Below are 27,250 nucleotides of genomic sequence, written 5' to 3'. Positions count from 1 at the left end.
GTGTTAATAAAATGGGGGGAAAATAATTTCTGATACTGATATAACCAGGTAAAACTAATTTTAAGTTACCTGACCAGATGAATGTTGTGCCATCTCACCTTTCCCTCTCTCTCTCCTCTCACCTTTCCCACTCTCTCTCCTGCAGTTGACTTGCTGCTCCTGAAACTAATACTTACCTCTTTGTGTATTGTGTCATTAAGGACACAGCGTGATGTCAACATTGTATTTGACACATTTTCGTGTACTTGTTTAGGGTGATGTTGGCCCTGCCAATGATCCAAAACATAAAGCAAAACCTACAATGGAATGGTTCACCCAAAAAAATATCAAGGTGTTAGAATGGCCAAGTCAAAGACCAGACCTCAATCCAATTGAGAATCTGTAGAAACAACGAAAAACTGCTGTACACAAAAGCTTTCCGTCCATTCCATGTGCAAAACTGATACCCAAGGGACTTGCGGCTGTAATCGCAGCAAAAGGTGGCGCTACAGAGTATTAACTCAATGGGGCTGAATAATTTTGCACAGCCACTTTTTCGTGTTTTAATTGTTAAAAAAAGTTTAATATACCCAATAAAGTGTGTACCACTTCATGATTATGTCCCAAAAGATGACTTTATGTTAAGGGTGAAGAAATAAGACACAAATTCATTTGTATTAAAATACATCCAGTTAGGTTTTAATTATAAAAGAAACAAAGCACATAATTATTGAGATCTTGCTTACATAATTCACCACTGCAGCCAATTAAAACTGAGCGCTCGTTTGCATGGGAACTTTATGATGTCAGTCAGCTCGTGAGAACAGAGAGCGATGGCGACGAGGTGGATAAGCCGTTTGCAGTTTTCAATGTCATTTGATCGTCTTGGTCGTCTTCCTCTTCAGAGCTTTCCTCACTGACTGGGTGGTGGTTGGCATTTTTAGTGGCTTTTTGAGTGGCGCTCACCATTTCATCCTCCTCTTCCTCCTCATAGGAAATGTTTGGATTCTCATCACTTTCACTATCATCCTCACTGCGCTCCTCTTTGATGTTGCCTTTTCCCTCTTTATCGATCGTGAACACAGATTCAGGCGCAAGAGGTGTCGAGTCCATTTCCTCATCTTGGCCCATGCTAGTAGAGAAAACAAGACATATATTTATTGTATTTATCTCAAATTTAAATGACCAATACTTCTATGTGAATTTTGTTATGTGAGAGCACTTCTCCCGGTCGTCCTTGAGAGTTCAAACCCCAATAGGTCTTCTCGCCTTATCTACTTGTCTTGGGATCAAGAGATCGTAGGTTCGATTCCCGGCTCCTCCGTGTTATATGTTGAAGTGTCCTTGGGCAAGACACTGACTCCCTAATACCCCCAATAAGCAAGTTGGCGCCTTGCATGGCTGCACGGCCGCTATTGGTGTGTGTGTGTGTGTGAATGGGTAAGTGTGAAGCACATTGTAAAGCGCTTTGGGAAGTCTTCATTGACTTGAAAAGCGCTATATAAATGCAGACCACTTACCATTTAGACTGTTTACTGAAGTTTAAATTTAAGACTACCATAAATTCCGGACTATAGAGCGCACCTGATTATAAGCCGCACCCACCTTTTTTTTTTAGGTGATCTGTTACTTTTGTTCTTACACAAGCGGCACCCATGTATAAGCTGCGTGCGCCCGCATTTAAACTTGTGACACAATCACAAGTTTAACCCAGACCGAGCTGTAAGCTCCGCGATTGTGACTGCGGGGGGGATTTTGTAAGGTTTATTGTTCTACATTCTTAATCAATTATCCATTATCCGTTATCGGTCAATTCATAATACGCTACAAAGCCAAGGGGCCGAGACACTTGTTCTCAGCCAAGAGGCTGAGTCAAGGTCCTAGCCACAGAGCCAAGCAGCGATCAGTGCGAATGCACCGTTCCCGGAGGTACTGCAATACCGGGCCGATGCATGGAGTGGACAGAGCAAGCTCTTATTCCATCTCCCGATTGCAAAAACTGCAATTCAGAACCACAGAACCTACAGCATTGCTGCAGTTTGGTCAAGTTCATAAGCTACGATACTGACACTACGCAAAGCATACTGACCCAACGGACACATGCCGATAAAGTAGGAGAGCTATACATAATGCCCATTTCCGATAGATAGTACACAATTCTAGGGTCACAGTTGGCATCATAAATGGAGAATGATACCCGTAATTAACGTATGATGCAAACTTGTAAAGTCCGGGTCCCGTTGAAAGTAATCCAAGGAAACAAAATGTATATTTCCAAAGTTAAGGGTGGGGAAAATAGATATCCACTATTGTCCGCTGCGACAACAGACAGATCTACCGGTAACTCAGCTTTACCCCAATTCCCATCAGCCCGCGTGTACCCCTTCTTTTTGATTCATCCGTAGAACACATAACAGAATAAATCTCTAAAATAAATACATTACAAAAATATACAGTTGCAAATACATATTATACATAGTTACACATATTTACGAAGAAATACGGTACACCGAGAGTTTTCAAAGCTTTAATAATAATAATAAGAATATAACTTTCATCCCAAACAGTGCCTTTGAAAGGTACCAACACGCTAGTAGGATCATGCTCGCAATGTATTAAACGTGCCTGTTAAAAAAAAAGCATCCCGTAATTGGGAAAATTCACGGAAAATCGTCCTTAACTTTCTGCTCATAACTATCGCCATTAAGGGCGTCTTCCTCCATATCAGAACATACCTTAACTTTTCAGACAATGTAAGCTTAAACTTAGAGGTTGCAGTCTTTTCTTGGCGCCCATATTCTACTGGTCTTAATCTTACCTTTTATACTCTAGCGCCGCTGGTGGCAGTTAGAAAAATTCGATAAATTGGCCGCTTCACTGAATAAGCCGCAGGGCTGAAGATTTGGGGAAAAAAGTAGCGGCTTATAGTCCGGAATTTGCGGTAATACAATTTGGGATGGTTAAACACAGCAATCATTTAAAGGAAAATATCCCTCAATCTTCACAGCCATATTCCTTCTCCTATTTGTGGAACTGCTGGCTTTTATCTTCACCTTTAATTTAGTTAGAGCTGAAATATGTCAGTAACCGTCTGCTATCCATATCAATACTACCATTAAGAAGGTGTTTTTATCTGAAAACAGATAATGCGTAAAAGCTAGGTTTTTTTTATAGGGGGAGATATTTAAGCAAAGGAAGGTATTTTAGGCTATATACGTGGAAGCATTGTCTGAAACTCATGACAAAAATTTAAGACGACTAATCGCAAAAAAAAAAAAAAAAAAAAAAAACATTGTTGCAAAAGTATTAAGAATGTATAATCAGAATATATAAGAGAACAACACTTTAAAACCTTTAAAAAGTTTATTAAAAATCTACTTAGAGCAGCAGGGCGGCGCAGTGGTTAGCGCATATGCGACACAGTTCTGAGGTCGTGAGATCGAACCTCCTGTGTGGAGTTTGCATGTTCTCCCCATGCTTGCGTGAGTTTCCTCCGGGCACTCCGGTTTCGTCCCACATTCCAAAAACATGCATTTCAGGTTAATTGGCCGGATCAAATTGTCCCTAGGTGAGAATGAGGGAGCGAATTGTCCCTGTGAGCCCTGCGACTGGCTGGCAACCAGTTCAGGGTGTCCCCTGCCCGAAGATAGCTGGATTGGGCTCCCGCGACCCTACATAGGATAAGCGGTACAGATAATGGATGGATGAATCTACTTAAACATGCCTAGCATGTATATGACATCGCTGTGTTCCATCTGCCATCAGTATGTACAAGTATTTACTCATCTTCATTCATGCAATGTTTGTGTTGCCTCGTCTGCTACAAGCCACAAGAACTCCTCTTTCCACGATGCTTTTAATGTGCGTTTACGTTTTGTAGCGCCATAAATTTTGCTTCTTTTAAACCTTTCTTCTGGGGCTGAGGTTTTGGCTTAATTCCTATCCACATATCAATTTTTCTTGTGTTCTCTGTGCGTCTACTTGGGAAAATGATATGAAAATGAACGACCTTATAACGCTGGGGAAAGTCCGGAAGCACGAAGTAATTGGATGTAGGCTTCTGATTGGCTGCCGAGTATGCCAATTGCCAAACGAACCGAAATTTCCCAACTGAACCAAGATTTTGTAATTGGAATAAAGCAAACGTTTGATTTGAAAGAAAAATCGGTCTTTTTTTTTTCTCTTTCTTTCCCCTTAAAAAAAGTTGTCGGCGGTTGTCCGGGCGGAGACGTTTTGTAAGTTGTACTCCCGTCGTAAAAGATGCATGCCCCAGGCGTCCGGGCAGACGTTATTTCAGACACTGGTGGAAGATGTAAGCCTTTTTGCAAATCATCTCATTTACTCAAATTATAAGAAGAACCTTACAATTCTGTATTTTGTACATCTTAACGAGGAGCTATGCCTTTAAGCTTAATGGCAAAATTAAGCCTCCCTCACCTGGATGGTGCCTCGGCTACTCTCATTTTCTCCCACATGTAGTTCAGGAACATGGATGACTGCAGCAGACGGCTGATCCTCTGCATGTGTCTCTCTGAAGGGAGAAAAACAAAATAAAAATTGAAACAAAGTGACATGTATTCAGCATTGTATTACGAGGTTTTAATTTGTCAGGCTCCAATCCAAATCATACATAAGTGCTTTGGATCGCTATTTTATTCAAACCCACAAATGACATGTGTAGGGCAAATGAGCCCAGCGCAACAACTTTCCTGTTATTTTTCCTGTTATCCTTGTTTGTTGGAGTGGACCCGAAAGACCTGTCCCCCTTTTTCGTTTCTACTGGATTATCGGACTACGTACGCCTTCGTTTTCCCCTTTTATTTTTCCATCCACCCTTTTGGTTGTGCGCTTTTGGTCCAAAGACAGAACTTAACATTCACACTCGACTCCAGTTCAAAGAACTCTAGCCTTTGGGAAGGGTGGAACTTCTGTGCCCCTGGATGGACAGTTACTTATTTCTCATCAAAGAGACCACAAATCTAGAGGTGGCATTATAACATAAGAGGTCAAAGCTCGTCTTAGGACCGATTCCCCAGCTGCTCAGAGTTAAATGTCAAAGTGTTCTCGGGCAAGACACTAAACCCCTAATGCCCCTGAGAGCAGGTAGGTTTCTTATATGGCTGTTGCCGCTATTGGTATGTGAGTGTGTGTGAATAGGTAAGTGTGAAGCACATTGTGAAGCGCTTTGGGAGGTCTACAATGACTTGAAGAGCACCATATAAATTCAAACCATTTAAGTGCATTACAATTAAGTCTGATAACATGAATCTTGTGATTGTTTCCCCTAGTGGGTTTCAAGGGTTTGATTTGTAAACACATGTCACTGGCCCTTTATGATGGAACAGCAGACAGGAATATTGACTTATTTCGAAAGACTCTTGTAGGGGGATTTTCCACTTCAGCTTTTACTTTAGGTTTCCTTTTTACTCATGGCCTACCCTTCCAGTATGAAAGTATTTGTAAACAATGTTGCATTTGCACTTGTAAATTTCACGGAAGGTTCATTTGTGCTGAGAATATTCTGTAACTGAAACCTCGACATAACAGGTGATCCCCAGCGTAAATTTCGACCGATATCTTGTCTCATAACCTGGAAATAAAGGAACATGCAAAGGAAGAAAAGCAGTTTTTCTTCAGTAACTAGGTACATAAAAAAATGCATTATTATTAATAATACAACCAACATTAAAACTAAAACAATGCTAGCTCTAATTCTGAATCAAACACCAATTTTTTTTTTTTTTTTTTAAATTACAAAGGGACACGTATCCCCCGGTAGCCACAGTAGTTCGGTCTGGTGATCAGACTGTGGTAGAGAGTTTAAAAGTTTAAAAAATGTATTCTACATTGCCCCCGTAACCAGAGAATTATTGTGAATTTTAGGTCCCGAAATAAAAAGAATGCCTAAGTTTCGGGTCAACAGCAGTCGATTCTTCTTAAAATACAGCTCAACAGCTCTCAAGTAAGAACCACTTGTGGCTAAAGGCAAACCAAGGCTATCGGTAAAATGTGGCAAGTGTTCCCCCTCCTGCAGTTCTCCTCTCTACCAGGGAAGAAAGTCTAGAATTAAGGCAATGTGGTCAGTCAGGATTAGAAAATACTGCACAAGCAGCAGCATTTTTGGACCAATTGAAAATGTTTTAGCCAGGACTGGCAGTGACATGTAGCAAATGCATGAGAAAAGTTCATGTCTAATTGGAATCCAAACTATGGAACACCCTACCATTCGAAATCATAGCAACTGCCTCGAAATCAATGACTAAATCTCGTCTTAAGCCTGGACATCTGGAGTCTTGCCCATAACAGATTGGAATGCTTCTAGCAGCAATTTTGGGACAACTGAAAACAACTGGCACGCCCCACATGGAAAATAAAAAGGCTAAGGACCAGCCACCCCGCCCTTTAAAAAAAAAAAAAAAAATCACTCTGAGTATCTGATCCAGGATCAATCCCCACAGCATCATCATTTTCGTGTGTGCGTGTATCCGTACTCTCCAGAATACATCTTCATAGAAGGTTGGCTTTTGGAGAAGTATATCCGTAATGAATGTTGAATTCAATATAAAATGTCAAACTTTCTAAACTCCTGTTTCATCAAACCACATTTTGCCCATTACAGTCTATCAAATGATGCATCTCATCAGCCACAGCTTGCATTTGATGTTTTTTATTAGCAACGTGACAGTAATGGAAATAAAAGGAGGATAAAGACTGTGCTAAAGATCTACGTACCAAATAAGATGCCCACAATCGTTTATGTACTTACCTGTGTATGGTATGAGGCCTTCCAGGGCAGTGCGGGCACCCTGGTACTGCAGAAGCTCCTCAGGTAGGACGTGCGTAAGCAACACCTTGAGGACAGCCTGGGCATCCAGACAATTTCTGGCATTTGTGTTCCACACACCACAGTAAAGCAGTAGCGACTCTGAGAAAATGGCAACATCATTGATCTATTCGATTCCACAACATCAAAATAATGCTTTCATGTGACGATATGTCCATCAGCAAAGTAAAAACAAATAAAAGATTGCACTATTTCAGTTCATTTGTAATAAATCCAGAATGTATGAGGTTTATAATTATTATTACATTACAAAAAAAAAAAACTGTTACGAAAACATTTTACATTTTGAAACAGTCCTGGATACTGGCAATGGTTACTTTAACATATACAATAATATTAAATCCATCAAGACTTAATTTTGAGACAGGTATAAAAGTACCAGCATATTGCAAAATTTGATTTCTCTGAGTTACGGTATTTCAAGTATTTGTGCTTTGGCTGCATTTTATTCTACCATGAAATATCGTGGTGAACTATTACGCAAGGTCTTTTGAAGATATTTTAGTGGCAATTAAGTTATTCCGTATATTTAGTAAACATGTTTCTATATCCAAGGTTAAGCCAGTTTCAATATTGTATTCAATCTGTTTTATAATGTAATTTTAAGGTATTGTATGATTACAGGCAGCCCGGCGGATAGGTGGTTAGCACGCAGCCCCACGGTGCAGAGGTTCAGGGTTCAAAATCCAGCCTCCCCGTGTGGAGTTTGCATGTTCTCCCCGTGCTTGTGTGGGTTTCCTCCGGGCACTCTGGTTTTCTCCCACATTCCAAAAACATGCATATTAGGTCAATTGACCGGTCCAAATTGTCTCTAGTGGTGAATGAGCGAGTGAGTTGTCCGTCTGTGTGCCCTGCAACTGGCTGGCAACCAGGTCAGGGTGTCCCTTACCCGCTGCCCGAGGATAGCTGGGATGGCTCTAGCACCCCCGCGACCCTACTAAGGATAAGCGGTGCAGGTAGTGGATGGATGGATGATTACAGCCTGCAATGTGCTTTGATTTCACTTTTTTTAATTATCCGCTGGCTGCGGTTTAATTCCATTGGATAAGAGAATCTGTTTTCAATAGAAATACCTGAAACAAACAAATATTTATCAGGTTTGAAAAAAGAAAACCTACACAAAAATTGGTTTCAGCTCTCAACAATTTTTATTGAAGTGACTGTATGTAGTAGGAATGTATATATGTCTAATAATGGATGACCTTGCCCAAAGTTATGGTTACCTCTCTGATCAACCCGAAGTTGCAAAACAGTCTTCTCCAGAAGGTCACTGCTGTCATCTGTTTCACGGATTGCTATAAGAGATGGCATGCATGTCACTTACACAGCGTTTCTTACCTTTTACAGTTGCACATGCTTTAGGATTTGTGCAACTGTGTTACGCAATGCCAAATTACTCAATGTGTTTATAAATGGGGCCACATGTAGGAACTTGTGGAACCAGATTTGTTTTTAATGTACAGTAATTATTATTATGCAACTTCTGGAAAAATGCCAATGACGAATAAAAACCTGTAATCTACCTTTGATTACTGAAAGCACAGTATGTGGCTGGTCCAACGAGATGGCGAGGCCCAGCGCTTTCAGGTATTTTTTCTCATGGAGTAGGTTGGACAATTCCTGCTGCCTTCACAAAAACAGAGAAGGAAAAAAAAATCGAATTTTAGCATACCAAGTTTTCTAAAAAAACGTTTGCTGGTCACAATCCATTGAGCATGAGAGATTTCCTCTGCACTTTTGACTGCAGCTACTCGGCCGCCATGAGCTGCGGGAGAGGAAAAACTTGTTTGGGATGTCATTCTTGGAACAAGATACTTCATGTAACTACAGTTTACCATCTTTGCAAAGAAATTATGCCAAGATGGAATTCTGCACCACAAAGGTAGTCAAGAGGGAAATGTGAATTTTTTAAAATTTCGGCATGCAAATTATCTGATTATGACGGTAAGAACATAGATGGTCAAATGATCAAAGAGATTGAAACGTCTTCATTCTTTTCCATAAAATGGATGAAGTGCACTTCACAGCTCCAAATCACTTTTAATGTTTCTCTTGCATATTTATACAATCATTAAAACAGGTAATACAATATCAATGCTTAGATTTTGCCAAACTAAACAGTCATCACCAATACAGCTTTGTATGGCCGCTTTGTTAGATTTAATACAGTACAACTATTTTATAACAAACGATTTCATAAAAAATAAATTTCCCCTCATTCCATAGGACTACTGCTGCGCATGTTTAGCCAGAATGGGTTTTAAATGTATTTTTTGTCCTGGTGAGTTTCCATTCCCTTTTTTCAGGGTTTGTACACTTTTCATGGCCAATTTCAAGCACTTTCTGATGGACTTTCAAAGAAAATTTTCCAATTTCTCCAACATCATTCAAAGAATAAATGATTATATTGTTAATAATAGTATTGATTGACTAATTGTTGTTGTCATTATTATTATTATTGATCCCACCAACCGTAAGGATGTTTTTAAGGTGGGTGCAGCCCAAGGAAAGTCAATGCTTCTAAAATTTAAAGGAGCTGTACATAATTTGAAACTTTGTTACTTTCTGTCGCCATCCCCTGACTTGTGTCATGAGTGCAGCCTCAGTCAGATCCTTCATGATGTGTGTACAAGTACGTGCATTTCTTCGACCTGCTCGGATAAACTCTTCTTTTTTAACAAATTCAAGCACTTGAAAACACATTAAAATTCAAGCATTTTTAAGGATTTTAAGCACCCGCAAAAACACTGTTTTGTTAATTGATGTCAGAAGAACATGGCTTAGGTTAGTCAGTGTGTTCAGGGTTTGCGGCGTCCAAGATTTAGACCTCCTTCGTGACTGTTATTCAATAGTTCGTTGCTCATTATCAAGTAAAAATTGTTTAAGTCTCATGCATTTATAACATGTTATAATCCTCATGGAAACTTGAATTGCAAACTATTGTCTATTTGCATTCTAAATCAATAAGTGGAAACAGCTCAGCTGCTGCTGCGTGGGATCAGCACTATATAAAACTAGTACCATTTTCCATGAGCCATTACTTCTTAATATCACATAATAACAAGGAACTTTCTTTACACATTTTAATCAGATAAAATCGGGTGTTTATAATTGTCTGTGTAATTTTTATTACCATAAAATAGGGAAAAAATGTCATTAAGCAACTTTGTTGTGAGATTGTAGCTTTGGGTAAAGTTGTACACCCCTGACTGCAGCTTTCAACTCATTTAATTGCTCCAATCAGCAGTCTAGAGTTTACCCGTAATGTGAACGATTAGAATGTGGCCTAGTGACTTACTTCAAAATTTGATCTTCCTGCTTGGCTTGCTCCTCAGCTTGCTCGATTTCTGTCACATCCTGGTAATAAAAACAAGGTGATAGTAAGTTTAGATTTTACTTATCACAAATCACATGGAGAAGTGAACAATTGATGGGCCTCTCATTTCTTTTTTTCATTGACATACAACTACAATAAAGCAGAATTGTTTCATAATCTATGAAAAACAATGATAAAGAAATGTAATTTTCTCTAAACCATAATAGGGTTAGAGCAAATGGAATAATAATTTTATTTCAGATGCCAAAGAATACAAAATTGTGTTTTCCTTTTAAAAAAGTATGTTGCAATAAACTTTTCGTCAAAATGTTTAACTCATTCAGTGTCACAACAAATACACACGTTTTCAGAAGCAATACCCGTGATTACAAAAAGGTAAAAATAGTTTTTAGAAGAGAAAACAATCAAAACTTATTCTAAAGGGGTTTGGCGCTGCTAATGACTAAGTATCAAGCCTTGTGTGAATGATTTCAAAATGATAGCAAAAGTGGCTTTGATCAGATCTTTGTCCACACATAAAGGCAGCCCCCACTTTCTTTTACCGGAAAATGTGTGTTTGTGTGTGTGTATGTGTAGGCAGCCTCATGCAGCGAGTATGCGTACTGAAGAGGTGCAGCGAGACTTGCAAGGCAGACAAAACACAGCTTCAAGAGAGCTTTTTCAATTTACAAAAGATAAGTCCTATTATCATTGTCTGGTCAGAGAGGGATGACGTTTCGTGCATGCCCGAGGGAACGCGATCGCCAGAGTGACCAAAATCATGTGATCACTTTGCTGGAAAAAACGTGCGCAATAAGTTCAATGTTCTTTAAATAAAGTTATTTTGCAAGCAAAGTATTATTGTGTTTATGGAAAGCATTGTTTGGATATTGGAGGTATCACAAATTCAAAAAAAGCACACAGTGTTTGTACACCCTTTTATGGCCAAATTCAAGCTCTTTTACGGACTTTTGAAGCCAAATTTTCCAATTTCTTCAGTACCATAAAAAAAACAACAACAATGCGATTCAGTCCATAACCCTGTTGTTGAATTTTGTATGTAGGAAAACGAACCAGAATCCTTAGTTAAATATTAAAGTGGCAGCTACTGTATCAATCACTAAATGGGGTATACAAAATCACTAAATGGGGTATACAAAATATTTCTGTGCCCTCTTTCATTAGTGACTGCTGCAATCATTGTTTGGTCCATGTTGTATCAAATGTTCTTGTTCTTTTTCTTACTGATGACAGCACTAAGACATATTGTAAAGAAAATAAAGTAAATTCTAAAATATAACTGATGTGTAACTAAGGTATGGCATCTTCATTGTTTAGGAAGACTTGTTTTATTTATTTTTTCAACTATTGCCTGGTCTATTTAGTTAGAATGCCGAGAAACATGGCAACAATTTCAAGCATTTACAAGCACTTCATTAAAAAAAAAAAAAATCAACAAATTTTCAAACCTTGAAAACAACATTTAAAAATTAACCTTTTTAAAGATTTCAAGCACCTGCACCCTGAAAAAGGGAAATGCACACTTTTACAAAAAGCAGTTTCGCTCAGACGTTTTATTGGAATCAATCTTTCCAAGAAACTTTGCAATGTTCAACTGTTGTTTAATAATCAATGGTTAAAGCTACAAAACTTACTTTATTTCTATGGAAAGATGAAGGTTGAAGCTTTCTAAAATATGTTCTATGCCTATATAACTACAAAAATACATTTTCTGTAGGCCTTCAAAAATGGGGGGAAAAAAAAAAAACACAAGCCTAAGGTTTAAAAAGGTTGTTGAACCCTGATCTAGGCCATGAACGTGGCTTTAATGGAATCCATTAACATGAATGCTATGTTAGCAGACAATTGAATAGCCTGAGGGTTAGAACCACGTGACCTTAAATGTAAGGACTGATGTTATATACCTCAACACATACACACCTACAATACCTTAAGAAGCCAAACCTTGATAGCATAGCATTGGAACATCACGTACTGTGAGTTACAACTGTTGTGACTTTGCTTGAGAGGTTTGTTTAAACTACATTCATGGAGTAACGATTTATTATTGAAGTAAATCATATTTATGTAGTAAATTGTGCTAAAGTTAATATCGAGCAAATGTGAAATATCCATCCATCCAAGTTAACTCGTTAGTTGATGTAAAAAATAGGTACGTGACAAAAAGTTCAACATTTATTTAAATGATGATTTTAACCATTTAGAACAGGGGTCTCCAATTCTTTTTAAGAGCAACTTTTGTTGCAAATTAGCACAAAGGGCACCCAGTTCTGTATGAGTTTCTAGAATAACAATTTATCATGCGACTACTAGCAGTGCTTCTCGATTGTTTTCTGTCATGCTCCCCTCAAAACAAAAAGTCCTCTCGCGCCCCACCCATCAAGTCTCCTCATCTGGGGTAATCATTTTATTCAAATGATCACTTAAGGGTCTGCTCCACTTGGAAACTTAACTTCATACTCAATGCTTATACAATGTGCTATTTGCACGGCATGGAGGTTAAATGTAAAAAACAAAACAAAAAAACACTGCCAATGAGAGCACTGCTGCTCCCTAGTGTAGTGGAGGTGTAATTGCACTTGATTCTTTGGAAAGTTAAAAAACGTAAAGTTCCTAGGTCCATGTTGGAGACCCCTAATTTAGAGATATTTAATAAAATAAAATTGTGCGAAAGGAAAGAATGTTAATCAGTGCTAGAGAATAAGGATGGCTTAGTACCACCATTCCTTACCAAAAATCTTCCATTTTGACTGCAAATACAACAATTAGACGTGCCAAAGTTAAACAACCGTTTATCATTTAATTATGCGCAACTGCAGCACACATGTCCAGATTCATTCTCCTATAGAAGCAATTTCTTCATGTGTGTGGAGGCAAGAATGCTCTTAACATTAGAATACAACAGAATTTAAAACAGGGAGACAACATCTGAATAAGAATGAATGAAGATTTAAGGACATTTGTAATAGATAGGGTTTGTGGATTTGATCAATATTGTTCCGGTCAATTTGGCTTAAATCGATTAGATACCGATCTAGATCTGAACTGACCATCCCCACTCGTCATTTTTGCAATTTTTTGATGTGTTTCGGATTAACTACCGAGTAAAAGATGTGTTTTGTGGATTTACTAAACCACCGTTTTAAGGAGAAAAAAGGTTTAAAAAAATATGTTAATATTATTTTTCACTCTATACATCAATTTAAGTCCCAAAAACATTTTAGGAAAACAGGCTTACATTGTGTAAAAAATGCTGCAAGCTCGTGGTCTGAATCTATACATTTATCTATCCATATTGCCTTCAATTAACCCTGTTAAGAATGTATTTAGTTAGCTGACTAAGTTGGTTACCATACCATTTTCACACAATCTCCTTGATCAGGTACAGTGGAACCCCGGTTTTTGAACGCCTCTCAGTTTGAAGAAATCGTAGTCCGACCCAAAATTTTGAGAAATTCTTGCTTCGCTGTTCAGTCAAAAAAATCCGAGTTCGAACGCCGGTAATGCGTGAGTGCGTATGCTAGGGTGCGATGCTGAGCGGCGTACGGGTGTAGATCGCTCTTTTCGTGACCAACTGTTATCGCGTTACTTTCGCTTTTAATATAGGTGTACCAAGTGTTTTAGCCCCTAATTATGCCTCCGAAGAAATTCAGTGCAAGCAGCAAAGTTGCTACAGGTGAAAAAAGAAAAGTAGTGCGTACAACTATTGCATTTAAGAAAGAAATAATAGCAAAATATGAAGGAGGTGTGCGGGTGTCTGATCTTGCCTGCGCATTCTGCTGACCACCACAAAGGTAAGAAATCCTATTCATAATTCTTTTCTTTATCCTTTTTTTTTACACGTTCATGTTAGCGTAATCTTTCGTACAGAAGATTACGATAACGCGAACGTACGATTAGCCTGGGTTAGCTTTAACTTTATGTTAAACATTTAAGGTAAACATTCAGGGTGTTGGAACGGATTAAAACGATTTACATTATTTTGAATGGGAAAAATGATTTCGGTGATCGAACAAATCGGTTTTCGAACAGGGTTCTGGAACGGATTATGGTCAAGAACCGAGGTTCCACTGTATTTGTAAGTTACATCTTTTTATAAGTTCGTCTTATATTTCAAATAAGCCAACTGTCCATGCATCCTTTACCGTCCAAACAATGATGTTGGAATCAGCTGACCCGGTCACCATCTTGTCATCTTTCCCGCTTGCATTGAGCCCCCACACTTTGTCCTGGTGAGCGTCTAGTGTCTTCACACACTCGTTGGTCTTGATGGTCCAAAGCTTCACCAAACCATCTGAGCCACTGCAAAGAGCACCGGTAAAATCATGACACTTGTGAACAGAATACAAAAAAAAACCTCAATTCCTATCATCACCCTCCGCCGATAAAAAGTAATTAAAAAAGTACGCGATAAGATTAAGTTCACATTCGTGCTTATTTAAAAGGACATGGATAAAATAGTTATTGTTCACTACAACTTAGGGAGTTGATGATAAAACAAGGGAGAACAAAGGGCGACAGTGAAGCATTAGTAAACACTGACTTAATGTATTGTAAAGCTAGTGTAGGTCGCGATTAATTGTTGGTATAGTATTTAGGAAGTATTTAAGGGGGTCTGTTCATCAATTCATAAAGAAGGAACATTTTCACAAATTGTTAATAACATACTCAGTATGAAAGACATTTTCTTCTTAAATCATGACCTAAGTATGAAAGACTTCGGCTTCCGTAATGCTAAATAGAAGGTATTATGAGGTGTTGCTGCGGGTTTCTCATTTTATTTTAATGCATATAATCAGTTGTCTCATTTATTTGTCTGGCAAATATCATTTTATGATTGTGTTAAAATGAAACACCTCTAAGTTTAAATGTTTAAAAATGGTATTCAATAATCGGTTCTCATGTTTGATTGAGAACCTCAAAATAAGCAAAATAGAAAATTACCTTTGACACAATACTAATTTGACAACACCACGTTGGGATAATTTACTTTACATTTTAAAAAATGTGTGTAAACTGTCAGTGTTTGATGTTACGGTATCTGGCCAAGTTTAATAAAAGGCACTTCAAATAACTTTGGAATTGGCATCATTAATAATAATACAGTAAAAGCAAAGAACATGAGTTTGAGAGGAGCAATTCCATGTTTTGAGTTCATACTTTCATGTATTGAATTCTCTTCATCATTATTCTCAACACAGTGAAATATTGTTTGAAATAAGATAAGAAATGGCACAACAGGGTAAACGGGTAATAAAGACTTAATAGAAAAAAAAAGGTAAGACTGTCAGGATAAATAGGCAAAGTGAAACGTTGGGTAAAGGTGTCTGAAATACCCGCTGAGCAACTGGGTTCCTCGGCTCACAAAGATGACCTTCAACACGGATGCGTCGTGCCCCTCAAATGTCTAATTGAAACAAAAAAAACAGTTTTATTTTACAATCTAAAATAAAGGGGAGCTCATTGTTTGGAAAGGTGCTATAGTCTCTTGGCTAACCTTTAGACAGCTAAAGTCCTGCAGGCTCCAGAGTTTAGATGTGCCGTCAGCCGAAGAAGTGGCCAGCACCTGGTCAACGGGCGAGAAACACAAGGACCAGATGCCTCGACGGTGGCCCCGACACACTCCAAGCAGTTGTATTGTCCCCTCCCCTGCCAGCGACCACAGTTTGGCCGTGCGGTCCTGTGAGCCGGAAGCTAACAACTTGTCGTTGGGAGAAACGGCCAAGCTATTAATATCCTGGAAAAGCAAAGCAGCCGCGGCATAACATTAATTACTTCACATTCAAATGTCTCATATGCTGTGACAGTCTTAACATGGTGTGGCATTTATAACAACTTACGGGCAAGATCAAACTTGAAATAAATGGAAACAATCAAACTTAGAACAAATACTCTCATATCCTCCTGACTACCAGGGAAAAAATGTCCAATCACATTTATTTTGAAAATCCCGATTCTACAGTATGTGAAGTATTTGGAATACTGCATAAGACATTTTTGAAGTTGGTATTTTTGTTTTAAAGCTATGATGTTTGCTTTACAGTGAACAGACACTGGCAGTCCCTGGAACTAAAGCCATGATTGGAATTTTCATGTAAAAAAAAAAAAAGTGGAAAACTGCACGCAGTCCACTTTTTAGCGCGAGACAACGTCCTTACACTAAAAAAAAAAAATAATGTGTTCATAAGAGTGTTATTAATAAAATGCCTAAAGCATTTTAAGAGAAAATGTTTTTGATAAAAAAATATGAATCACTTTTTTCCATTAAGTTATTGCACTGAGGGAAGACATTTTCTTTAACGGTGAAGTCAAGGTAACAAAGCTCCACCCCTACAAATTTGGTATCATTGGAAAGAATGTCTTCTATAGATCTTAAAAGGAGTTAATATGACTGATTGTGGCAGCACGGCGGATAGGTGGTTAGCGCACAGCTCCACAGTGTGGATGTACATTGTTCAGGTCCAGCTACAGAAGCCTCCCCGTCTGAAATTTGCGCGTTGTCACCGTGCCTGTGTAGGTTTCCTCCAAGCACTCCAGTTTCCTTCCACACTCCAAAAATATGCATGTCAGGTTAATTGGCCGTTTCAAATTATCCCTGTTGATTTAATGATTTGGTCTCTTTTGTACAAATGACAGTGTAGAATGTCATAGATAAAATAGAAGGCTATTTTATCTGCACCATTGACTGTATATTTCTGAGAAGGAATGAATGTGGCCTAGTCACCAAACTACATTCCATGTTTCCCAATGTTTTTGCCTGAGAGTGGAAAAAAAAGTGCAGAGCGACAAATAACGTAGCGGTTTTGAGTTTCAAGAATGAAACTAGCCCTTTTAAAATAATGGCGTTTCAAATAGCAATGTGAGATTGCAACACACTTTTTTTCCATAGGTCCTCTACTTGGCAGAAACTGAAACCAGGAGATATCAGTGAGCAGCATATCAGTACAATGTCTTGCAAAAGCTAGGTGGGGCAAACAGTTTTCATATTAGATGGAAAACATGTGTACTGCAGCAATGATATACTTTTGAATAATCTATCTAATCTTCGTATTTTCTATTTGAGCTCACCCTATTGTTGCGAGCAGGTATATTGACAGCACTTGACCAGATAAATTAACTTTAAAAAAAGAAAAGCAAGTCAAAATCTTTAATCCTGGATATTCTTGCCATCATTTTTCTTCTTGTAAAAATCAAATTAAATCAAATATATTTGTCTAACACTTTACCTACAATAAAATGCATATCACAGTGCTGTATAGAAGGACTCAATGTACCCCAACCAACCCGAGCTTGCATAACATTAAGTATTACGTGATTGCTACTTCGTTGCTTTGTCTTTCCCTACCTCAGTCCTAGTGATAAATAAAATTGTTTCCAATTTGCCTTTGCCAGCGTACCTTATCGTGTGCCTTCTCCGTGGCACGTGCATTAAGCATATGCAAGTCTGTGCTAGTGGCAGATAAATCTGGAGGAAGATCCCACACCTTTACTGTACAATCCTGACTGCCGGACACCAAAAAGGACGTTTTCAACCTGTTCAAACAACAATTCATTAATGTCAGACATTTTTAAAACATTTCATTTTGGATTGACTTGGGCTATGTCTACACTAGGACAAAACTCTTTTTTTTCAAATTCAAAGAAAGTAATAGAGACCTAACCCCACTTTGTGGATTTTGAACTTAATGGTCTTTATTGTCATTGATTCAATGTATTGTACGCTGTGTTCCGAGCAGACAGCACAAATAAAATGCTATTATGAGGCTAAGTTATGGAGGGCTTTGTTTGTTGGGTGTGCATGACTGTGATAGGCTGGTGTATGCAGTCAGTAAAAAAAACGGGGTGTGCGAGCACAAGTCTGTGTTCACCGCTCCCTTAGTTGCTTTCTTTCACTCAAGGGAGAAGCCATCATATTACATTGTACTGTACGTTTGTATAATGACAATGAAGATCATTCAACAGCAATTCTGTGTTTTTATTAGTAGATCTATAGTTGTTATTTGGTTAGTTGTATACTCTTAGTCAGTAACAAGGTCATCTAAAAAGGAAATAAAGTCCCTTGTGGGCTTTTATAAAGGTGCCATGCAACCTTGCGGATCTACATTTTTCGCGGTGGGGGTCTGGTCCCACGTCAAGTCAAGTCATTTTTAATTGTATAGCCCTTAATCACAAAGAGTCTCAAAGGGCTGCAAACCACGATAACCGAGGAATTATTGTACACACAAGTTAAATAATGATATTTAAAAAGTGGGTGACTGAGAGCAGTAACAACTTAATGGCATTTCATTGAATACACGAGGTAACTTTTTTTGAGTTAGAAAAGTTCTTGAATTAACATTCAATAGTCTCTGTGTAATCAGATTTGTTAAACTAGTATCAAAATTACACTACAAACAAGTATGTAGTGCGGGTTAAGGCATGTGCTTATAACCTGTTTGACAATTTACGGTGGTTTATTCACAGTTCTACTGTATGTCACCTTTAATTATGAGCTATGCTTTTTTGGGGGGCACAGCCAATTACAACCTTTCATAAATTTCTCTCTTTAGAGTGGCGTAAGGTGTGGCCTCATAAATACATTTTCACTTGCTTTAAGAACTCGAGGGGAATAATTTTAAGAAACCTTCACCAAATCCAATTAAAACTCAATGCATCTGATAATAATTTTGGAACACAATGAGTTACCTGGAACAGGAGATTGAACCAACAGCGTTAGTGTGGCTGGAGCCGTAGGCCACACAGCGGACATGGCCACTACTAGTGTCCATGGACCACACACGTACTGATCTGTCCTGTGGAATGAAGACAACACTTAAAAACAATCACTTGTTACTATTGTGAGCAATTAATTTTTGGGAAAGTTTCATTATGACAGGCACAGGTGTGTCCTCACCTTGGCGCAGCTCGCAAAGACATGACCTTTTTTAAACACATCCAATGACAGGACAGTATCTACGAGAGGATATGTCAAATTAGGAATGGAATTCTTACACAGTCTGCTTAATTACTTGTCAATCATCACAGCGGAGAAATTATTACTTGGATAAATTTCTATCTATCTATCAACATACCAAAGCAATATCCCTCTCGTGCAGGTGACTTGAGTAAAGTTCCCACTTACACTGACCAAACATTCATTCCCCTTTGCTCTTCCCAATCTTACACCAAACATTAAGCCCACAGCACAACAAGGAGTGAGTTGCTGTGCCATGCGACCCTATATCAGCAGAGTCTCGACAGCATACACTGGTTTACCCCCTCCGCAGCACATGTGTCGATATCAGTCATGCTTCGCCATACACATCTATCCCTACCATGCTCTCTTGCATCCATAAAATTCACCAACCTCACATCTAGAGCACATTTCATCCCATTTACCCAACCATATTTGGGCATTCCTCTCATTAATTTCCCCACTGCTTCTGCACTACATATTCAGTCAAGTGGCCTTCATCCATTCTTTCCATTTGTCCAACCATCTCAGAACATTTTCATCAACCCTTTCGGCAAGCTCTCTCACCACACCAGTTCTTCACCTTAATTACTCATGGTCAGAGATAATAAATGGGGCCCTCTTTTGAGGGGAAAAAAACTCCAGTTTCGCAATAAATAGGTTACACTTTTTCATTGTCCATGTGATTAAATTAAAAAAAGTGGTGCCTCTAAAACTCGCAGTGTAAGTGGTCGAAGGGAAGCTGTACTTTTCATATCAACTGGCAAGTGGCACCAGAGAGCTCGATTTTAAATGACAATACTGGATTACATAAGTAGCACATCCTAGTTAATTACTGTTCAGTTGTGAAACCGACAAATATGTTAATAATGAATTCTGTAACTCATTTTCTCGGGGGACATATTGTCACATCAAAGTTCCCCCAAGGTTTTTTTTTACCATTGAGACTTTTTAAGATCCTTTCAAGACCACATCCAAATGAAATTTAAGACCAATGTAAATGTCTAACGATTGAAGTCAAAGACCAATCGAGTAAGAACATAGATGGACATAAGAGGTATTTTATAATTTATGATGCCGTTCCATTTTCTTATTTTCATGTTAACAAAGAAGAATGTAGTTTCAGTCTTATATGTGTGTGTGTGTGTGTGTGTGTGTGTAAGAAATCACACACATGCTGCCATCTGCTGGCAACTCACCTGAGTGACCATCGAGGATCTGGCAGCTGTTGGTGAGCAACTCAAAAACTTTGAGCTGGCAACTGTTGGTCGCCACTACAATGTGGCTGTCATTTTTACCAAGAAATTTCACGTCTAGGACCTCGTCACTGTAACCCACAAACTGCAAGGGAAAAAAAGGTAAGAGAAGAGGATATCTACTCTTTATTAACATTTGTGTTATCACTTTTCATTGAAATGCTTAACCTCACTAAGGTCGCCAGGGCATTGGGGCCCACCGCAGGTGACAATAGTCACCCTTCAACCTGCCAATTAAGTTTTTGTAATGCAAGAGGAAACCAGGGTACCCACAGAAAACCCATGTGGGCACAGGAGAACATGAAAACTCCATATAGGGAGGCTGGTAGCTGAATTGAATCCGAGACCTCTGAATTGGGAACGTGCTAACCAGTCAAAAAACGCCCCACCTGTTGTTATAACTTGTCTTGTGAAATAGTCATGCAAAATATAGTAGCTTGGAGAGTCAAGTAACAATTTGCATAATTGGGATTGGCAACAGTGGTTGCTATTCTGTCCTTTTTTCCTCTGAAAATGCAAAGAGGAAATTCTTTGAAATCGCAATTTAATATTCCTAAATTTTAGGGAATATTTCACTAGAATGATTTTCTCTGCCTTTAGCTTCCTTTTTAACCATTTCAACACTTAACATTAAATTCTTGAATTTTACAACAGAACAATCTATACAGGTTCATAGGATATTACCTAATCACTCACTAATAACCCCTCACTGCCAATTTTTTTTCAAATTTTAATCAGAGAAAATAAATATAACAGGATTGTGACTAAGGTTCAGTCAGTGAATACTTCTGCAAATTGTGTTCTTAGGGAACACTCACATTAGGGCCACCATACCGTGCTTAAGAACACTTGCTTAAGCAGTCTAGATTTTTTTTCTAATTAGTTTGGATTAGCACTGGGGCCAATACTAATAATACTAATTTATAGAAACAACTTTTTGTTTCTATAAATTAGTATTATGGCCCCAGTGCGAGTCCACCCTCGGAAGCTTTTCTAATAGACTGAAGAGATATTTTCTTCCTCATGCCATGAGGCTCTTTAACTCTACCCGGCAGAGTAAAAGCCCACAGTAAACCACACCACCTACATTGCATGTTACCGAATTTTATTGCAATATGTATTCTGTTGTAGCACTATTTAGTTATTCTATACAACACGCTACAGTGGGCATTTGCACGTCACACTGTATATTGTATTCTTTTTGCTTTATTATTGTATTGTTCTCAGCTCAGGGATGCTGCTGGAAATGTGAATTTCCTTTCAGGGATGAATAAAGTATCTATCTATCTATCTATCTATCTAGTTTGGATTCGTTTTTGTTTTTTTCTTTTGCTGGTACAGTGGTACCTCTTACTAATGACTAAATACGAAACTTTCAGGTAATGTCCCTGATGAGCAGGTAGTTGCTGCTATCGGTTGGTTAGTGTGTGTAAAAGGGAAAGTGTGAAGCACATTGTAAAGCGCTTTGGGAGGTCTTCGTTGACTTGAAAAGCGCTATATAAATGCAGACCATTTACAGTACCTCACCAGGAAAATATTGCCTTTAGTTACAAAGGCATTTAAGGATATAAAGTCAAATATACAGTACAGTACGCGCTTCTATTAGCTGCTCCCAGAGTTTCCTGAACATAAACTAACTGGCTATTGCTTAAAATCTGCCTAGCAACTTAGAACGAATGCGTGCTCTCAGCATGTTCTTCATGTCATAGTCACAGTTCAGGGATTACAAGGAGGAAGGGTTGCGGCAATATAGCGGAGAGGAGGACATTAAAAAAACTATCATTTCCTATAAGAAGTAAAGACTTTTTACATTCTTTGAACATATTTAAAATAATTGTGGTTCTTCGTGGATTAACAGTTTCAGGAAATAAAGTAGGGGAAATGACACAAGTAGCCTCAAACAAGAAACTTTTTGAAAGTGGATGTTGTGCATCCTATAGATATCCTCTTCCTTACTCTCAAATGTTGGGGCGAAATTGGATCAGGAGGTAAAGCGCTTATTTTCAAGAGGTCGCAGGTTCGATTCTCGGCTCCTCCGTGTTATATGTCGAAGTGTCCTTGGGAAAGACACTGGGTCCCTAATGCCCCCGATAGCAGGTAGTCGCCTTGCATGGCTGACGCTGCAATCGATTAATGTGTAAAACTGAAAAGTGTGAAGCACATTGCCCTTTGGGAGGTCTTCATTGACTTGAAAAGCGCTACATAAATGCATTCACATTTATATCTTATGAAAAATGTGTGCGCCTCAGTGGCATTACCGCCAGCTCATGCAGTGGTTAGCAACCACCGGGCCTCGGACTGGTACCGGGCCTCACAGAAAGAAGTACAAACCTCAATTTGTGAAGGTTAAACAACCAACACATGTCAGCGATCACATATGCTCAACATAGGCTGCAATGGGATTCAATCTCAGATTACAGCAATCATATAGGAAAGGTTGTGCCATGTTGTAGAATGTTGCATTATGGGAATGAGTTAAGCCAAACAACTCTTGTACAGCAATTGACCAATCATGTGCGCCTTCAAGATGAAAAAGGCAAGACAACATGGTATCGTGAGTAAAAATAGTGTGACGATTAGATCAAATCTAATGCCTTTCCCTCTGTAATCAACAGCACTCGTGGCTGTAATCTGGGCTGGATTCCCAACTATGTACAATTTCAAGATAAAAGTGAGACAATGTAGTGCCGTGTGCAGAAATATTGTGACGAGATCAAATCTAGTGCATTTTCCCATGTAATTTAGGTCCCTGCTGATATAATGATAACACCGTGGTTTGGGTCTTTTATTGTATAGTATTATTACTGTTGTCATTACTAATTTTATTGGATTAGTTTGAGTATGCAAATAAAAATTATTCATGGCATACCTGTTGCTGTGTGCTGAGAGCAGGCAGCTGATAGAACACTATGTTGTGCTCTGCAGTGACCGTGGCCAGCTGGGCCGAGGCAGGCAGGTGAAGTAAGTATGTTAGACTGCGAGGGTTGTCATCTGTCTCTTTGTCATGCTCTGACGAAGAGCTCAGGGTAACAGGAGGGGCTTGCTCATAGACACAGCGGGTCGTGCTGGCTTCCCACACTCTCAGCAGCCCTGTATGGAAAAGTCGGTGACTTTTGATGAAACCGGTTAAAAGGAATATACTGTTATATTAGGAACACGGACTACAGTGAACCTTTGCTGCCAGCCGTGATGAAATGCAAATCTTTATTTTGGACTCCAATTTGAGAGAGTTCTTCTTTCATTTGAAGGATTACAACACCCTCCACAGCCTGTACACAAAAGGCAATACACTTGAGTCATGAAACCATCAAAGTCTTGTTAGGAAGAATAGTGGTGAAAGTATTCGACTGTGAAATATGGGACAGATAGAATAGCTCAAAATTCACACTAGATGTCTTGATAAAGATTAGAGTCAGATTATTGCTGTGGGTTCAGAGAAAAGCTATTTTGTGTGTGTGTGTGTGTTTTTAATGCGAAAAAACAGCTGTTAACTTACCTCATAGACAGGAACAGTTTTCTTAGCTTTCTGGGTTTTCAGATCCCACACTGTGCAGATCTTATCTCTCCCTGAACTATACGAAGAAAAAAAATCCAACGCAAATATTCCAAAGTATATTACATTTCAAAATACGCATTAAAGATGGCACAATAATTTTATCTCCATTTCGGGGGGAAAAGTCGCTATAGACCAGGTAAGTAACATTGTAATCATTAGCAAGCACTGCATTGTAGACCTAAATATTTTTAACAATTTACTGTCATTTTAAGGGATGCCATCTAGTGATAAACCTAAAAGTATAAATAATAAAAGCTAAAGAAACAAATTGTGGGTTGTTGTATCTTTACTGTATACTTTAACAAATTAGCTGGGGCAAAGTGCGGAAAGATTGATAATGCATGCAATTGGAGGGCTAACTGATACACATTGAACATGTGTACCTGATCATGGTATCACCATCTGGAGTAAAGCTGAGAGAAGTGACGGAACTATAGTGACTCTGAAGCACAAACACACACTGGCTGGTGCGCAAATCCCAAATCCAAATCCCACAGTCAAGTGAGGACGAAAAGAGCTGCAAACGGTTTATATCTGGGTGGAACTCCACAAGGCTGCACACATGATTATTACTGTTGAGTTATAGTTTTAGAAACGTGACATATCATATGTAAACAAATAACAATCTCCGTTGAAAAATAAGTTACACAATATGTTGTTTTACACTTACTGCACAACGCCAGATGAGCCTTTAAGGTTATGAGTGCAATATTGTTTCACAACATCCCAGAGCTTGATAGTGCCATCACATCCACCTAATTGATTAAAAAAACGCCACACTACATATGCAATGATTTTCAAACAACTGTAATTCAATGAAAGAAGAACAATACTTAAAGCTCACCTGTGGCCAAAAGCGTGGAGCTGCAGTCAAAAGTCATACTGGCTACGGGAAAAGTGTGTATGGCCTTCCAGGAGCGAGTACACAGCGCTCGCCTCCAATCCCACTGCTTCAGTAGGAGTGCCCTGCTGGCTGTTACAAGCACCTGAAGAAGAACCCAAACATCGAATTAGTAAACAGATCCAAACAATATAACCAGCAATGCACAAGTTGCAAGTTTCTGGCTAAGTGTGAATCATTTAAAGAAAGTCACAACAATCGATCTCAACTTTTGAAGATTCCGAATTGTTTAAGTACCATGTATTATCATATACAGTTGACAAAAATCTACTAATCAAAGGTTATGTATGCACAGTAAATATTAAAAATACAAACTATTTCCATAATCTTTGCAGAAGAACACAGTTGTTTCGATTTTAAGACAAATGAGAGCGCAATAAGAAAATGAATCGCGTTATCTGAGAATGGTAAAGACAATCCGAATTCTCCAAAATAAATTTTACATTGGTGAAATTATAGTGAGTAACCATTGCCTTTCATCGAATGATAAATAGCAAGCAGCCATACCTCATCATCGCAGCTTAGGACAAACGATGTAATATCCTCTTGATCATCCTGCAAAAATATGTAGAATAAAATCTAGTCACGTCACTTTGCTTTCAGTTCGAGGTTGCGCTTGCTTACATGCTCAATGCTGTGCACAATTGTTCCTGTGTCGATTTCCAAAACATTAACACGAGTTCCACAGGTGCAGAAAATGTATTTTTCATCTTTGCTGATCTGTCATGGAAAAATAAAGTAGAATCTGTAGCTAAAACTATGACAGCCCTCTGCGAAGTACGTGTTGACATTTAAAGAACCAACTCAACAATGTACCTGTACTTTTCCTCCTGTATAGAAAGGCTCTATCTTCCTGGAAACTGCATAGCTGTAAAACACATTGGTAGAAAACAGTAAACTGCTGCTAGCTTAGTTTGGCACAGAGAATCATGCAGTAGGTTAATAGGTCTCAAACTTACTTTGTTTTGAATTGAACGGTGATATTTGCCATGATGCTTAAGACAAACGATCAATCCGTTATACTTTCTCAATTACGCAGACTGAAGTCAAAGCTCCGTTAAAGCTGCTCATGAGTAGCATCCTTAACATATTCGCCACATGTTGGTAGATAAGTCGCATGGAACGTACGTCATCGTCAAGATGAGGGATTACGTCACAATCAAGCGACATCGTTATTGCCCTACCCGTTAAGACTGGAGAGGGTGTTTGAGATGATTTCGAAAAAGGGAGAAATAATTTATTGTCGCTGTGTGCAGCCGCCCAGAACTTAACAACAACCCCCAGACACATTAAAGGGATACTACTAAAAGAAAGTGCATGCAAAATGCTTCGTGGGGAAATTGCTGCTTCTAGTAATTAACCACACTGAGATGATTAGGGTCCCGAGCTATGATGTTCACTGTACTACTACTATTATTCAGTCCATTTAATTCCTAGCACCTCTCGCCGTTCCTCTTTCTTTCTGCTCCTATCACCTGAAGCATAGCGGCAGAGTCTGTGGAGGTGTATTTATTTCTAATAGAGTAGACTACATGCAGTGTACCCTATTACAAATAAAGATTAAAAACTGGGCAAAAAGTCATGCAGTGGGTTGATAGGACTCAAAAAGGGTGACCTACTTTAATCCCATAGATCCGGGGAGAAAATGTTTTGAGGTTGTGACGAGGGTATTGTGAGCTTTCCCAGACTGAATCGAGCGTTTGAGGTGGTGTGTTTGAACTAAAATGGGTGTAATTCGCAGGATTACTGTATTTATTTGTGTTTAACGTGCATTAGATGTATCTCATTTTTGCACTATTGTTATTTACAGTACCAGAGACGAATGTTAGAGGATTGAGAAAACAGAAAGTCTTGCTGTTATAAATATATAGGTATGTAGATATGAAAATCTTGCACATAGATGCAAGGTCTTATGACTTCTCCAATTGCCGAATGTCTGTTTTTTTTTCAGATACTGTTTGTTAGAGGAAAGAAGAAAAAAAAAGATCTTTTTGAAGTTATGAGCAAAACCTTCTCCAAAAAATGTTTTATTTGGTTCGGTGATCATTCAGAAAAACAACAGTATTAATCGTCATTTTGTGAATTATTGTAATAAAGCTGATAGAGTAGAGTATGTGCATTGTTTTTAACAGTAGGTATTTGGTGTTAACAAGCAAGAATTCTAAAAGTAAAATCTGCTCACCAGCATGAGTCTACAATTTTTATAAGAAGGATGAATTTATTTGAAACTCCTCACCTGCATCCAAAGGAGTGCACCTTTGAATTGCTAAAAACAATTACATAATCCAATTATTGTTTGGTAGCGTAAATAATAGTTTTACATTTTTCAAAAAGGCTGAATGTTTGTTTTCCAATATATTTTCAATTTTTTCGTCAAAGTCCATCATGTTATAATATATCGCCAACCCCCTTCCTCCCTAGATG

General features: G+C 38.5%; 1 protein-coding gene and 1 pseudogene across 1 annotated transcript; both read right to left on the bottom strand.

Annotated features, from left to right (window-relative positions):
• Window positions 1–646: 646 nt before the first annotated feature.
• On the bottom strand, window positions 647–25,970 carry tbl3 (transducin beta like 3). The gene is made up of 23 exons (XM_088339134.1): window positions 25,786–25,970; window positions 25,643–25,694; window positions 25,451–25,546; window positions 25,334–25,381; window positions 24,770–24,911; window positions 24,596–24,680; window positions 24,309–24,479; window positions 23,866–23,941; window positions 23,542–23,638; window positions 23,239–23,459; window positions 20,313–20,454; window positions 19,054–19,112; window positions 18,846–18,952; window positions 17,558–17,693; window positions 15,658–15,897; window positions 15,497–15,567; window positions 14,306–14,462; window positions 10,122–10,180; window positions 8,347–8,450; window positions 8,047–8,118; window positions 6,746–6,904; window positions 4,417–4,510; window positions 647–1,111 (listed from the first exon to the last, which is right to left on the bottom strand). The coding sequence occupies exons 1-23, from the start codon at window positions 25,815–25,817 to the stop codon at window positions 790–792; spliced, it is 2,742 nt and encodes a 913-aa protein (XP_088195260.1). The 5' UTR covers window positions 25,818–25,970; the 3' UTR covers window positions 647–789.
• On the bottom strand, window positions 1,887–2,047 carry LOC148374648 (U2 spliceosomal RNA; annotated as a pseudogene).
• Window positions 25,971–27,250: the final 1,280 nt, after the last annotated feature.

Source organism: Urocampus carinirostris, chromosome 1 (assembly GCF_059441175.1).
Source record: "Urocampus carinirostris isolate Australia breed hairy pipefish chromosome 1, RoL_Ucar_1.0, whole genome shotgun sequence".
NCBI lineage: Eukaryota > Metazoa > Chordata > Actinopteri > Syngnathiformes > Syngnathidae > Urocampus > Urocampus carinirostris.
Note: the sequence above shows the minus strand (reverse complement) of the source record. Positions and strands in the feature narration are given on the sequence as shown.